Source organism: Siphateles boraxobius, unplaced genomic scaffold (genome assembly GCF_051911475.1).
Source record: "Siphateles boraxobius isolate OS27281-9 unplaced genomic scaffold, OSU_SipBor_1 185, whole genome shotgun sequence".
Classification (NCBI taxonomy): domain Eukaryota; kingdom Metazoa; phylum Chordata; class Actinopteri; order Cypriniformes; family Leuciscidae; genus Siphateles; species Siphateles boraxobius.
The window spans coordinates 302501-317500 of NW_027508794.1; the positions used below are offsets into that span (position 1 = coordinate 302501).

General features: G+C 35.7%; 2 protein-coding genes across 5 annotated transcripts in view; one reads left to right on the plus strand and one right to left on the minus strand.

Moving 5' to 3' along the window:
- The window catches only part of tnfrsf13b (TNF receptor superfamily member 13B), an 11851-nt gene extending 8252 nt beyond the window's left edge, over nt 1-3599 (plus strand). Inside the window, exon 5 of the mRNA XM_077233733.1 lies at nt 914-3599. Coding sequence (XP_077089848.1) covers nt 914-1155 — 242 coding nt within the window. The 3' untranslated portion in view covers nt 1156-3599. The remainder of the gene's footprint in view (nt 1-913) is intronic.
- A 1143-nt stretch (nt 3600-4742) lies between these two features.
- LOC143741298 (ubiquitin carboxyl-terminal hydrolase 22) overlaps nt 4743-15000 on the minus strand; it is a 49409-nt gene continuing 39151 nt past the window's right edge. For 2 of the 4 annotated variants that reach the window (XM_077233730.1, XM_077233732.1), the window contains 8 exons: nt 14428-14575; nt 11973-12075; nt 10685-10843; nt 10481-10607; nt 9088-9179; nt 7633-7695; nt 7347-7496; nt 4743-4931 (listed from right to left, as the gene is read on the minus strand). In XM_077233730.1, the coding sequence (XP_077089845.1) occupies nt 4889-4931; nt 7347-7496; nt 7633-7695; nt 9088-9179; nt 10481-10607; nt 10685-10843; nt 11973-12075; nt 14428-14575 (885 nt within the window). In that variant the 3' untranslated portion in view covers nt 4743-4888. Of the gene's footprint in view, nt 4932-7346; nt 7497-7632; nt 7696-9087; nt 9180-10480; nt 10608-10684; nt 10844-11972; nt 12079-14427; nt 14576-15000 lie in introns of all 4 variants that reach the window. The other 2 variants (XM_077233729.1, XM_077233731.1) reach the window with 1 other exon arrangement.

Below are 15000 nucleotides of genomic sequence, written 5' to 3' on the forward strand. Positions count from 1 at the left end.
AAACCATGATAAGAAAACGCGTAACGTGGATTAATGTAATAAGGCAGTGTTATTAAAAGACAAACTCAGTAAACATCATAATAATAAAGTATACTACAGAAACATCAAACAGCACAGAATATGAACGTTGTGGAACGCGTTTAATTATGGTTCTTATAAGGGTTTTCTTTATTAATAAGGTGTTTAGTGCGTTTGGTCTTTTAATAACTCTGTCTTAGTACGTTAAGCGTTTTAGGATGTCCCATTATTCAAAACATATTCAGGATTTATGAAGACAGATTTATTCACTTTGTCGTATACATTATTATTAATATACAAAAGATTTATTTATTAACAATAATCCTTTACACTATTTATGCGGGGATCTAAAAAATACATATCAAATTTGTGTTTTTATGTGTAGGGAAATAAGTGCAGTTTTAAAAAAAATGCATTTTAATAAGAAGTTTTTCTTACTTTTGAGTTTTTACATTTGGATATTGCCTCTAAATATATTTTAAAATCAATTTTTGACTTTATGAATATAGTAACGTAGTGCTGGACAACGATTAATAACATCCAAAATAAAAGTTGGTGTTTACAATATGTGCGTAAAATTATTTCATATATATATATAAATACACACACATGCATGTATTGTGCATGTGTATATACTGTATATTTATAAATAATTTATATTATATATACATACAAAAAAATTCTTAAATACATAGACCTACATGCATATGTGTGTATTTATATATATACACAAAATAATTTTACACAGTACACACACATATACAAACTTTTATTTTGGATGCGATTAATCGTTGCACAGCACTACTAATAATGAAATAAAATATAAACAAAATATTTCTATCACCATAAAATGAAAATCAGCTTCACAGGAATCCTCGGTTTTCTGCTGTTTCAGATTCTCTGGTGACTCGAGCTGATGACGTCAATCAGGATCAGGATCAGGATCAGGACAGATCGAGAGCGACAGAAACGTGTGTGTACTGCTTCTCTGACCACACGGGGGCGCCACACACACTCTATCAGCAGGCCGGAGAGAACAACAGCCTACACACACACACACACCATCCAGCTCTCACACACTCCGACAAGAGCCGGCCGTTCAGGATTATATGTTCTCCTACTCAAACGAGCATGTGAATGCGCGAGTGTGAGGAACAGAATGTAGAAACTAACGCGTTTGCACATGTAACTGTACCGCTCTCGAGAATTCCTATGGAAAATCAGAGTCATTTTAGTTTTTATAAATGCTGTATTTATTAGAGCACAACAGACTTTCTAAGGCCATCTTCAGCTTGAAAGTAGTCTACAGCTTTCTCTGTCATTTTCTCCATAGATAGACATGCAGAAAAGTCTTGAACCACGAACAAAACCTTCTGAATAACTCATAAATGACTATTTCTGATTCAAGGGCAACACACACACACACATACACGCGAACATAAACGCACACGCACACACACACACACACACACACACACACACACACACTCACACATACACACACACACACACACACACACACACACACACACACACACACACACACACACACACACACACACACACACACACACACACATACACGCACACACGCACACACACACACACACACACACACACACCATACTGAATCAGCAATGAAAGTACAACATGAAACGATTAACTAGGCTATACATATTCCATATAAGAAAAAAAAACAAGCTCTGGTAAATCATAATTATGACAAAATTAAAAATTATGAACGGCTAAATCGAAATTATAACATAAATCTAAATTAAGACTTAAAAAGTTGAAATTATCACATACTAAACCGAAATTATGACTAAATCAAAATTAAGACTTAAAAAGTAAAACTGACATTCACTTGAAATTATGACGTAAAAAGTCATGACGCTAAATCGAATATATAAGAAGTCAAAATTATGACATAAATATGCCACGATTAATTAATAATAATTATAAGATAAATATTTGAATTTCGATTTAGTAAAATAACTAATAATAACTTCGACTTTTAAAGTCACAATTCTGACTTACCGCGGCGGAGCATGATTTTATTTTCATATGTGGCTGAAATGGGCTTCCATACAAGAGCTTCCATATCATATCATATCATATGCGTAGTCTTTTACTGTCTATGCTAGATTCCGCATTCGACAGCTCCAGACATGCCCCGCCATCTTGGAACGGTCAGCGTGACGTCACACAGTAAAATGCTGCGTTCCAGTGAGGTTGGAGTGTGCGGGAAAATTAAAGTTCCAGGCAATCAAAGTTCACATTTTGACCACATGATGTCGCAACGACACAAGTGCATATCGTGTTTTTGTGTCAATTATCTAAATTCCGATGTCTAAATTCCCTAAGAAATGGAATAACCTTTCACAGTTGAGAATGTGTTGGTTTGTGTTTTTAACTCAATATTACAGGTCTGACTGGTACTTTTTAAATGTTTTCAATTGTACTATGGTAGCTGTTTAATGTCATGTTAGATTACGCCTACGTTTTGTTATATTGTGTTAGTTTAACAAAATCAAATAATGAAGTCTATAAATATTCATACATACATGACCGTTTGCTATTGTATGCTTTTGACTGTTCCAATATGGCGGACGGCTTATATATAGAGGCCCATCGAAACAGCTGCTAATGAGGCATCTTTTACTCCACACGACAGCTACTTAACACAATATTGTGTCTTAGAAACACATTTAATCGTTTAACAACATTGGAGCTCAACATAGGCAATATCTGTAAGTTCTGTGGCGAAAACAAATAGGATTTTACTCCCCTGAATCCTACTGTTGTGCAGTCACTCCAGGGAAAACATGTCCTAATATATCACCTTACTTTCACCCAATGATTAACCACTGTACATTACGACAACTGTTTTGCAGCAAGTTTTCTGAAATATTGTTTAAAGATGCAAATTAGGTATTAACTAACTAAATATGCAGTAATTTGCAAACATTTTCAGAAAAGAAATCTGAAAACATTAAAGTCAGGTTCATAATTCTTTGATTTGGTTGACATGTACAGGCTTTTAACAGAGGTTATTTGGGATGTCTCTGTTTATCACTCAATAAATCAGAAAATACTGTCAACAGCAGAAAAATGTTCGCCATGTTTAAATGCTGTATAAATCAGGCGAATGACATATGAACATACCTTGAGAATATAGATGAATTAAATTGTAAAGTGTGGTGTGTGTGTGTAAAGCTGCTGAACTGGAGATTTCTGACTCAAACTCACCAACTTTAAAGATATAGATTGAGATTAGATACACAAGAGATGGTGTAATAAAATAAACTCTTAAATGTATATTTTGGATGTTCTCTTTGCACTAGCCTAAAGGAAGATAAGATGTTATAAAGGCAAAATAGTCCTCAAAACTGTTTTTTGTCGTGCAATAAGAGTATGATTCATTTGATTTGGTTTTCGAATATAAAATAAAGATGGCCTAAAAACGAGCGTACGAAATGGAGAAAGCAGAGAACAAAGGATACAGAGGCGAATAAGAACGAACTGAAATTAAGCGGAAAAAATCATTGCTATTGAAATAAAAAAACCTTCCAACCCAAAAAGCAGAAATCTGGTGTCATTATTCCAAACTTGTTTCAGGCCGGAGAGCAAATCAGACACAGCACTTTTTTTCTTCACCATTTTTTTTCCATTGATTTGTTTTACATACATTACATACATACTATACATAGATACATAATTAACATTTATAAAATCCTCCCCAAAGTCTTTTAGCATCCAGTTTAAACAGCATGCCAAGTTTGAGTACTGATTCAGTACACACACACGCACGCACACATACACACATTAACACCACCAACACACAGGTGCCAACATACCTGCATGCGCACACACACACACACGATATGCATACACGCGCGCACACGCACACACACGACATGTGGCTGAGGATAACACTGCTGAATCGAGCCATGGTGGCGACAGGCATCACATGAACAGAAAGAAAACGTCTTCATTCACAATGCATCTGAAACACAAGCCTTCACAACCAAACAAACCTGCAGCCACATTCATCAGCAACCGAAACTTCTCACGTCCAACCAAAGATCTGAGATGCAACCAAGCAAAAACACCCTTTCCATTCATATCCAAGACTCGAAGCACAAAGAGAAAAGATGGGGGTAAAGGACACGTAAACAGGAAATGAAGGACTTATAAAAATATATTTATATATAGATTTATGTGCGCATGTGTGTGTGCGTGTGATACATTTTCAGCCCTCAACCTCAAACCCCCCCCCCCCAAAAAACAAGCTTTTCCGAATGAAGAATAAAAATAAAAAGTGCTGGACAAGGACAGTATTTCCAAACTCAAACGACAATATAGGTTTACGCTGAAGTCAATAACACCTTTCATTTGCATTCAGTACATCAATAATGCATACGAAGAAATAAAAAAGGAATATTTCCCCCTCATATACTTCTCGAGAAATCATTTGAGGACGAGGGAACTGATGCACGTGAATGCTTTATATTGTTTGTGGGTGAAAACGCAACTGAAAGTGAAGTGCGCGTGATGATGAAGATGATGAGATGTCAGTCTGTGTGTGTCTGTAGTGCCGGAGGTTCTCCATCTTCTCCTCTTTCTGTCAAGTATGCTCCGGTTGCTCAGTGCAGATTGGTTTAGCTGTGTAATTTTTTTCTTTCTTTCTTTTTTTAATGTCATTTCATATTTTGTTGTTCATATTTAATGTTCTTTAGTGAGAAAGGCTGCATGTTGTACTCTTCTGTCCCGGGACGAGCAAGTGTTGTTCCTGCTCTCCATCATCACGCCGTCACTCGTACGATCTTCCCTTCACAGCTTTGGACTCGGACCGCGTCTGGATCTCGGCTTATTCGTATTCAAGGAACTGTTTATGGTAAAATAACAAGTACCTGCAAAAAGAGAAAATACAATGTATGTACAGTGATGTGAATAAGTTTTGACACCCATGCTAAAGTTGACTAAAAATAAAAAATCATCTTTTGGAAATTGATCTTAATGCCTTAATTAGAAAAATTAGGAAAAATCCAACCTTTAAGGACACCAATTTTCTTTGTGAATGAGTAATGTATCGTAAATAAATAAATGTTCTTCCTTAAAATACAGGGTGCATAAGTCAGAACACCCCTATGTTAAATTCTCATAGAGTCAGCAGATTTATATTAAAGGCCAGTTATTTCATGGATCCAGGATAATATGCATCCTGATAAAGTTACCTTAGCCTTTGGTATTAAAATATCCCACATCATCACATTCCCTTCACCATATCTAGAGATTGACATGGTTTTATTTCAGTTAGCCTAATAGCTGGTATGATTTGCATTGAGAGAGATGATCTTATGGAAAGTTCCCCATGTCAATCTCTAGGTATGGTGAAGGGAATGTGATTATGTGGGAAATTTTAATTCCAAAGGCCAAGGGAACTTTATCCGGATGCATATCATCCTGATCCATGAAATAACTGGCCTTTAATAATAAAAATCTGCTGTCTCTATGGGAATTTAACATAGGGGTGTCCTGACTTATGGTGGTTTAAGGAAGAACATTTATTTATTTACGATACATTATTCATTCACAAAGAAAATTGGTGTCCTTAATTTAAAAAATTAGGAAAAATCCAGTCTTTAAGGCATTAAGATCAATTTCCAAAAGATGATTTTTTATTCCTCTTTTTAGGCAACTTTAGCAACTTATTCACACCACTGTATATATATATATATATATATATATATATATATATATATATATATATATATATATATATATATATATATATATATATCTTTTTTAAACATTAAAGAAAATACATTTCGACACCAAATACAAAAGGAATTTTCCATCTCACAATTCGGACTTTTCTTTATCCCACTATTGCGAGATAAAGAGTTGCAATTACCTTTTTAAACTGCGTGACGGAAACAAGCTTCCATTAAAAAACAGCAGGATTATTTAAGTTTCAATAAGATTATATAGTTTCTATTAATATTTTGAATTAGTTTTCATTTTACGTTTCAGTAACTATGTTGTATGTCATTTTTATTAGTTATTGTCTATTTTAGTTGTCAGTGGGAGTAAATTATTAATAAATTATTTAAATGCACATTTATATATCTTATTATTTAGACATATAGTAATAGTTACTCCGTATGTTAAAGGGGTGGTTGATTATGATTTCACTTCTCTAACTTGAGTTAGTGTGTAACAACAAACGGCTGGTAGAGACTACACGACATTCCTTCCGGGTTAGTGACATCACCAACCCTAACATTTACATAAACCCCACCCCCGTGGAACACGATTTATAGATTATCATGAATATGCTAATCAATGACTAGATCGTTAACTACATTCAGAAACGTCTTGTTGCTTCTACATGTTGTCACTTCTTCTTGAGTCTCTCCATCTTTGTCTGACTCCGATTTGAACATAAAAGGCTAAAAGTTTTTGAAGTTTTCAATGCATGTGTGTGATAAAAGGACATGAGCTCTTGAAGCTCCGCCCCCTGTGCCGTGAGCAGCAGCTCATTTGCATTTAAAGGGACAGACACAAAATGGTGCATTTTTGCTCAGCCTCAAAAAGTGACAATTTTAACATGCTATCTAAAATATCTGTGAGGTATTTTGACCTAAAACTTCACATACACACTCTGGAAACTTATTCACTCTCAAAATACTTATTTTAAATCTTGAAAAGGGCATTATACCACCCCTTTAATACCCGTAAATGCTTTATTAACATGTATCCCTACTGTAATTCATGATTAATTCAGTGGTAACTATTTTTGTGAGCTCATCTAAAGTGAGGACTATTTATGCCTCGTAAAGCTTTTACAAACCACTGCCAACTCCTAAATAACTGGATTGTAAATGTAATAATTTAGAGATGATAAACTGCTCATTAATAAAGTATGAAAATACAACTCTTGAACACATTATAGATATGCTTATAAATCAAGAATAAAGCATTTATAGCTGTATTTATAAACTGCTTACTAATGTCTATTAATGCTTTATAAATTATGAATTAACGATTTACTAATGCTTCATAGCATGCACTTATTATAAACTTATCAAATGTTTACTGTTCTACTGAAGATAAGATACCTAAATGTTCATTTGTGGGTGAACTCTCCCTTTAAGAAAGCATAAGCTCACGTTAATCAAAACCTTACAATAAATGAAAGTATAGTTATGTGTAGTCCAGCATAATTTATCTGCAAAAGTTTGATATTTGGTTTTGAATGCAGTGAAACTCAAGTGTGACTCGTCCATATAGTTGTGGTACGTGTAGATGAGCGTGAGACTGACCCCTCGCTGTCCAGGACATCTTTAATGCTGGCTTTAGTGATAATGGCGTCATCACACTTAAACCACTGGTCCTTGTGCTGCCGGATGAATGTGGTGTAATGGCCGCTCTCCAACGTGCCCTGATGATTCACCACTGCGAACAGAGAATACCTACACACACACACACACACACACACAGTCAAGTCACCATTTATATAGCGCTTTTAACAATGTAGATTGTTTCAAAGCAGCTTTACAGTGATAAAACACACACACACACACATTTTATTTTGAGTCAGTCACTTACTTGTTATCGTTGTTTAATGAATCCACTGGTTGCTGGTACTGTCCATTCATTCGGCTCTCTTTACTGTGACAAACAGAAAATACATTAGCAATTAATTTGCAGAGTGACTCCACTTCCTTATCCATGATGAATCCATGATGAATGTTGCCGTCTTTGTTGACAGGCATAAGATACTGACGACCAAGGCCTTAATTCACCAGCCATTGACAGAAAATTTACCAGCCAAAAATATATTTTTACCAGGCATGACACAAAAACAGGCAGTTATGACACCAAAATTTTAGATACCAGTGAAAATGTACGTTCCTCTATTACAATTTGATACCAAAGCTAAAAATACTAGCTTAACTAATATACATTTAATAGGTTACATTTTTAAAGACAAGAAAACATTCAGTAATAAAATAAGAACAAACAATCAAATTAAAAGCACAAATAAATACAATGCAATACATACAAATGAAATAAACAGTGTTCTTCAGCCAGGTCTAATTTCAGGTACCGAAATTTAATAAAGTAATCTAATGAAATAAATACTGCATAGTCTTCATATCCTTTTTAAAGGAGAACTCCGGCGCAAAATGAACCTGGGGTGTAATAACACATTGGTACCGAGTCGACTGTTCTCTGGGATTTGTTTTCATGATAATCGAGTGTAAAGAGTTTCTCTCTAAAAACTGTTTAGCTTATAACGCTAGTATATGGGACATATAATAAGTAAAAAGAGATCGCTAGTTAATACCACTAACAAGGCTCAAAATAGCGCCACACTAACACGCTAGCTTAATGAGGGTCTCTACATACAAACTGAAGCACTGAGAACTTTGTAAGTGTACAGACAGTTTAATATTAATAATATACTTTATAAAGACAGTAACATCGCGTAAACAGGCAGGAGCCATTTTGGGAAACAGTCTCGACCAGTCGAATCACGAACGCCGTGCTACGAGCTGAACAGTGACTTCGAATCTCACAGTTCAGCTCACGTAACACGGCGTAGAACAGTCGACTCGGTACCAATGTGTTATTACACCCCAGGTTCATTTTGCGCCGGAGTTCTCCTTTAATGGTTAAGAGGAGTGAGTGATTTTTCTTTGTCCTTTGCTGTTTGGTTAACATTAAAAAACACAGACTTATTAGGATGCTGTCACTTTATGACCAAATGCACGCACGGATCATGCGTTTTGTGTTTGCGTTCATTTAAGACATAACTGACTATGTTTACTAGGATTTTTGCAGAGACAGGCGTTTTCTTTTAGATCATTTTCAGTGAATTTGTCCATACAAGCGCAGGTGGCCATGAAAAAGAGCTCAACGTCGCATTTGTTACAATTCAAGAAACTGTTACTGGCCAACTGGCGGCTGACACCGTTTCATACACTCGCCAACGCTGATTTTTACTCGCCCGTGGCTCTTGGCGAGTGTTATTTTTAGCAGGGCCGAGTGAGGTTGTACCTGGAGGCCATGAAGGGCGTCATGTCCAGCTCCAGAGGAAAGGACACGTAGGTGGTGATCTTACGCCGGAGCTTCGCTGAATGCTCGAACCGCTGGACAGAAGAAAACAGAGGAATGAGGTTTACAGACTCACACACACATCTTCTGATGCAGCAACGATTACACGAAACCTTAAAGAGCTACACAGTGTTTAAGTCTTTGCAACTTCACATTCTGGTCAAGAACCAGCAAAAATGTTGAATATCTTACAAAGTACAGATGCACTAGATGCTAATAGACCTTTGACTAATAGTATGGCCTGTAACCAATATACTATACATTGTGATGACGATAATAGTAATAATTTGCCATTATTATTAATATTAAAAATAAATAATTAAATGAGACGTGTATAAATATTATATAAGTTCTATACTACTCTGAGTAAAGTAATAAATAATGATTAAATAATATAAATACAGTAGTAGTATTAGTTATAATAATAATAATAATAATTATATTGGTGAAAATTTAATTCTGCCATTAAACTTCACTTTGTTTTAAAGAGTACACTGTAATATAAAATTACAATATTTTGATACATTTTCATGTAACTATTCATATTACTAAATCATATTTTTAAGATTTATGCTTCAATTAATAGTAAAATTCCATAAAATTTAATTGAACAATCCTTACATATTATTCATATTATAATTGAGTTAAATTAAAAGAGGTTAATAAAACAGTTTGTATACATCTTAAATGGAACAGGGAATGGACAAATTAGTTTATGTGATTCGTATTCATAAATTAAAACAAAAAAATTAAAATGTTTAAATTAAGTTTAAGATTTATACAAAATACTTTATTAAGCTCTTTTTTTACTCATTATTCATATTATCAATGAAGAATTTTAAATATGTAAGGATTATCCGATTCAATTTGATTAAATATTACTATTAATTGAAAAGCAATTGTGTGTAAATTTGTTTTTACACAGTAGTATAGAATTGGAATATTTCTATACATTTATCATTTATCATCATCAATCACATTTATCACAGAATTCTGTGAATTCTGGCGTCAAAATATTATAATGTACAGTATAAAAAATGGACATTAATTTTGATATTTGCTAAAAATTAAATTTAAAAGTGTTATTAAAAAAAGAATTTAAACATATAAATTGGAGAAATAAGCATGCACAATTAAACGTTTACAATATCATTCCATATACATCAAATATGGGCTGAAACTAATAAAAATGCATTAAGATATATCAAATATGGGCTGAAACTAATAAAAATGCATTAAGATATATCAGTAATCATTAAAATAAACACATAAGATGCACTTTCATCTGCGTCAAAAAGAAACAAATGCATGCACACACACACACACACAAACGTACTTTGAGGTGGAAACATGCCACGATAGGAAGTCTCTTCATAGTCAGCTGCTTGGTGGACTCCTGGTAACTATGGCAACCGCTGCATTTGATCTTGGCGCTGCTTCCTAAGTGTTCGGGTCGGGTGAACCTGCAATGCAGAAGAGTGAGTCAGTGGCGTCCGGTGCGATCGCAGATCCGTGTGTGTGTGTGTGTGTGTTTGTGCACCTGCGCAGGCAGTCTGTGAGTGTGGTGGCTCCGCTGGGATGACTGTCTCCGTTCACCACACTGCCGTCACTGCCCGGGCTCAGCGGCCAGAACGGGGTGGACGAACCCGGCAGATCCAAGCTAATGTCCCAGAACGGGTCTATTGTGGTGGAGACTCCACTGCAGACACACAAAACACTGAATAATCACACGCTACTAATGCACCACCTCAAATAACACTCATGAATCGGTCAGAAACCATTCAAACTTGATTTGATAGATGCATTTGCACTTAAATAATCAAGAAACGACAGGAATGATGCAACACCTCTGTTAAACACAAGGTGGCGTTAAGGAGCATTTATTTAGAGAAAAAAAAGATGCAGAGACACTGGCTCTGTGTCAAAACCTAGTGAGCGGTCTATGCAGGGGCTAGGGAGCATTTAAGGCAACAAATTTAATCAAATATATATCTTTCTACAGTGCAATATTACCAAAACCATTGCTATCAGACTTTATTTTAATTATGTAATTGAAATGTAAAATCAGGGGTACTAGTATGTCAACTGACTACATAAAAAAAAGCTTGGATGAAGAGTGAATTGACTTAAAGGGGTCCTATTTCATATGTTCATCTTTCTTTAGTGTGTAATGTTGCTGTTTTGAGCATGAAAAAGCTCTGATATAGAGAATAACTTTGTGCTTTGTAACTTTGCAGTGTCAGTGTTTCTGAACTCCCTGAAACGCCTCCATTGTAGTCTTGAGTTTTCTAAAAGAACGATTCATTTAAATAATTCATACGCAGAATAAAGGGGCGGGGCCTGGTTGAGTTAGTTAGTAGTGTGTTAAACTGGCAGTTATGGTAAGGGGCGGGACATTTCACAAACACACTCAAAGCTCTTGACCAATCACAACACACTGATCCAGCCGACCAAACAGAGGGGAGGGGCTTCATAGAGACAGGAACTAAACAGAGCGATACTGACAGACTGGGAAGAGAGGAGCCGCAACAAATGCCTAACCCTAACCCATATGGGGAAAATAATGTGTTTTTCAACATTTAAACATGAAAACTTATTGTAGTAGAACCCCAAAATAACATCAAGACTTTAAAAAAGGACACAAAAAGGGACTTAAAAGTGGCCTTATTCACAAAAAACAAGCAGAATGTCAGTTCATTCTTGCATACAACAACACATTCAATTCAATGTGTCAATTAATGCAAGAACAGATTTATGAACGTTGACACAGATGTTCGTTCGTCTCGTTTCACACACACACACACACACACACGTATATCTTGTCTTACTGGCAGACTTGGCAGGTGACGTCAGACTGCAGGCCTCCTGTGAAGATTTGGTCAATGATGCAGTTGCAGTGGTTTGGGTTGTTGGCTTTTTTCCCATTATCATCTCCTTAGCGGACATGGAAGCAGCATATGAACACGCACACACACACACACACACAGAGAGAGAGAGAGAGAGAGAGAGAGACAGAGAAGGTCTGATTAGAAAGCAGCGCTCGGACTGCTGCAGAAACACCCCTCCCTTTGCTTTCACACTGCAGGAGAAAGAGTGAGATCCGTCTACCGACTCTACATCTACATCCTCTCGCTTTCATTCGTTCGTCTCATTCGTTCGCTCTTCTGTTCTCCGTTTCGGAGCGCTTGCTCCCATCGCCCACCGACTCCGACCTCAGTGCGTACACTGCGACAAGACTCTCTCCCTCGCTCTCACACATGCGCGCGTTCAGAGTCGAATCAATATTTTAAGGAAATGTTTCATCCTACAGAGTCACGAATCTGAACATGAATAACAAGTAGATCTAACATGAGATCTTACACGTTCTATAATGCTAACGGTGCTGTGAGTGATCTTTATGATATAACATGCATTAAATCTGCACGCTATCTGACAGATGATCCAGAAAAGCTTGAAATGGCTTGCAAGATGTTAAAGGCAGAGCTGACCGATTAATAGAAATAAAACCGATTATCACACTGTGATTTCATAAAATAAACATGTGTTGCATGTTTCAGAAGGTTGATGGTTATGTTTTCTCAAGAAAAACTTAGTATAGTAATCTTACAGTTGTACTTATAAATAAAAATATTATACTATTTTTCTTACTCTAAAATAAAAAAAATGGTGTTTTAGAAGATAAAAATTAAATATTATAATATTTTTCTTATATAGCCTACTCTAAAATAAAAAATGGTGTTTAAGAAGATAAAAATTAGAGTATTTTTAAACATTACAGTGTTTAATAAATCTTGTTTCATATTTTTATTGAGTGATAATAATAATAATAATAACAACCATAATAAAAAGAATAGAATCTATTAATTATTTTAGTCGTATTGCTACATAAATCACTAAATGTGGCCACATTTTGCAGCCCAACAAACACAGTAAAGCTTTTTAAATTGTATTTTAAATCACATTCGCAACTTTTATCAGAAAGACAATTTTTTTTTTTTAATTCCCGCCAAATCGTGCAACCCTACTTAAAGGTAAATGTGTGTCATTTTCTTGATGTTAAAATACTTTCACTTTCATAACATTGTTTTAATTGGACACAGCTCCACCAATAGCGTAATTTTGAGGCGGTCTTTTTGCTTGTCCAGCCAATACCAGATAATGTCATGTTTAATGTACATCTTTTCCCGCCTGAAATTCTCTTCCAGGTTGTCTTGATTTCCGACAGCAGATTCGTCCTAAAATACAGCTGTCATCATTAACACACATCATGCAGTGTTACTTCATCTTTCCTGCTCTAAACCACACACTTCATCTGAAAAGCAGCCAGGTGGAACTGATATAATTAGCAAGCTAATGCTGTGTTTCATTCAATTCACCCTTCACAGGGAGTTTGATTGACAGGCGATCTGACCAATCATAACCCGTCATCCGCCATTTTTGTTGGACAAAGCAGTCAGAAGAGTTAGTAAATTAACGTCAGTGGGTTTGAACTTGAAAAAACGGTGTGTATTGACGTCTTTCCGCGGTTAAAACAACATTCCTTCTGATGTTCATTCATGTTTATTTGATGCTATAAATGAACTAGAGAAGTCGTTATTTTAGTTTTTTTTGCTCACAAAAAGTATTCTCGTCGCTTGATAACTTAAGATTGAGCCACTGTAGTCACTAGGACTATTTTAACGATATCGTTAATAACTTTTCGGGGAACAAGTTTCAATCCCTCAGAAGCCTATGGAGGAGTGATCCAGCTCTTAGATTTAATCACAAATATCTTAATTCGTGTTGCGACGATGAACGAAGGTCTTACGGGGTTGAACAACATGAGGGAGAGTAAATACTGACAGAATTTACATTTTTGGGTGAACTTTCCCTTTAAGATTATTTATGGTCTTTCTTGTTTTGTTCTTTCAAATGTTGTTGCCTCATGAAAAAGCTGCGCTATACATGTACTATAAAATGAGAAGACATTTATTTTATATGTAAATACCTTTATTTGTTTTTCATCAAATGGAACATTTTACCTTTTATTTGCTTCAAACTAAATGTTTTTTCCCCCCCACTATAACGGCGGCAAGTTACTTTTGCTTATGGTCTCACTGAATCATCAAAGGTCAGAAGCAAGTACATTGGTCAATAACGTGAGATTAAACGCGTAAAAATGTATGTTTTATTTAACATATTAAAGGTTTGGCGTGAGAGGAGCATGGCTTGCTGGACATAGCAACCGTTACTAAAGCGGTGGTCAGCTGGTAAAGCTGTAATGTGTGTGATTGGCTGCGGTACCTTTGCAGTGTCTGTGCAGCACGTCGAGCGCAGCGATCAGGAACTCGTGAGCGTCCTGCTGCTCGTATCCGGCCAGGTGTCGAGCGTGAGTCCAGACCAGGTGAAGCAGCCGGAAGGGAATGTGAGGAGAGCGATGACCCGAGTAAAACTACAACAGAGAACGACGGACACATGAGCGACACACTACATGTGCATTTATTTGATCAAAATACAGTAAAAAATGCAATATTGGAATTGAAAATAAATGTTTTCTACGTGAATATATTCAAAAATGTAATTTATTCCAGAGATCAAAGCTGAATTTTCAGCATCATTACTCCAGTCTTCAGTGTCACATGATCCTTCAGAAATCACTATAATATGATGATTTGACGCTCAAGAAACATTTATGATTATTATCAGTGTTGAAAACAGTTGCGCTGCTTCTTAAGTTTGTGGAAGCTGTGATAAAACTGTGTTCAGGATTCTGTGATGAATAGAAAGTTCATAAGAACAGCATCTGTTTGAAATAGAAAGCTTTGGTAACATCAATCAAGTGACAGTGCGTAAATTTTTTTAATTTAATGCATCTTT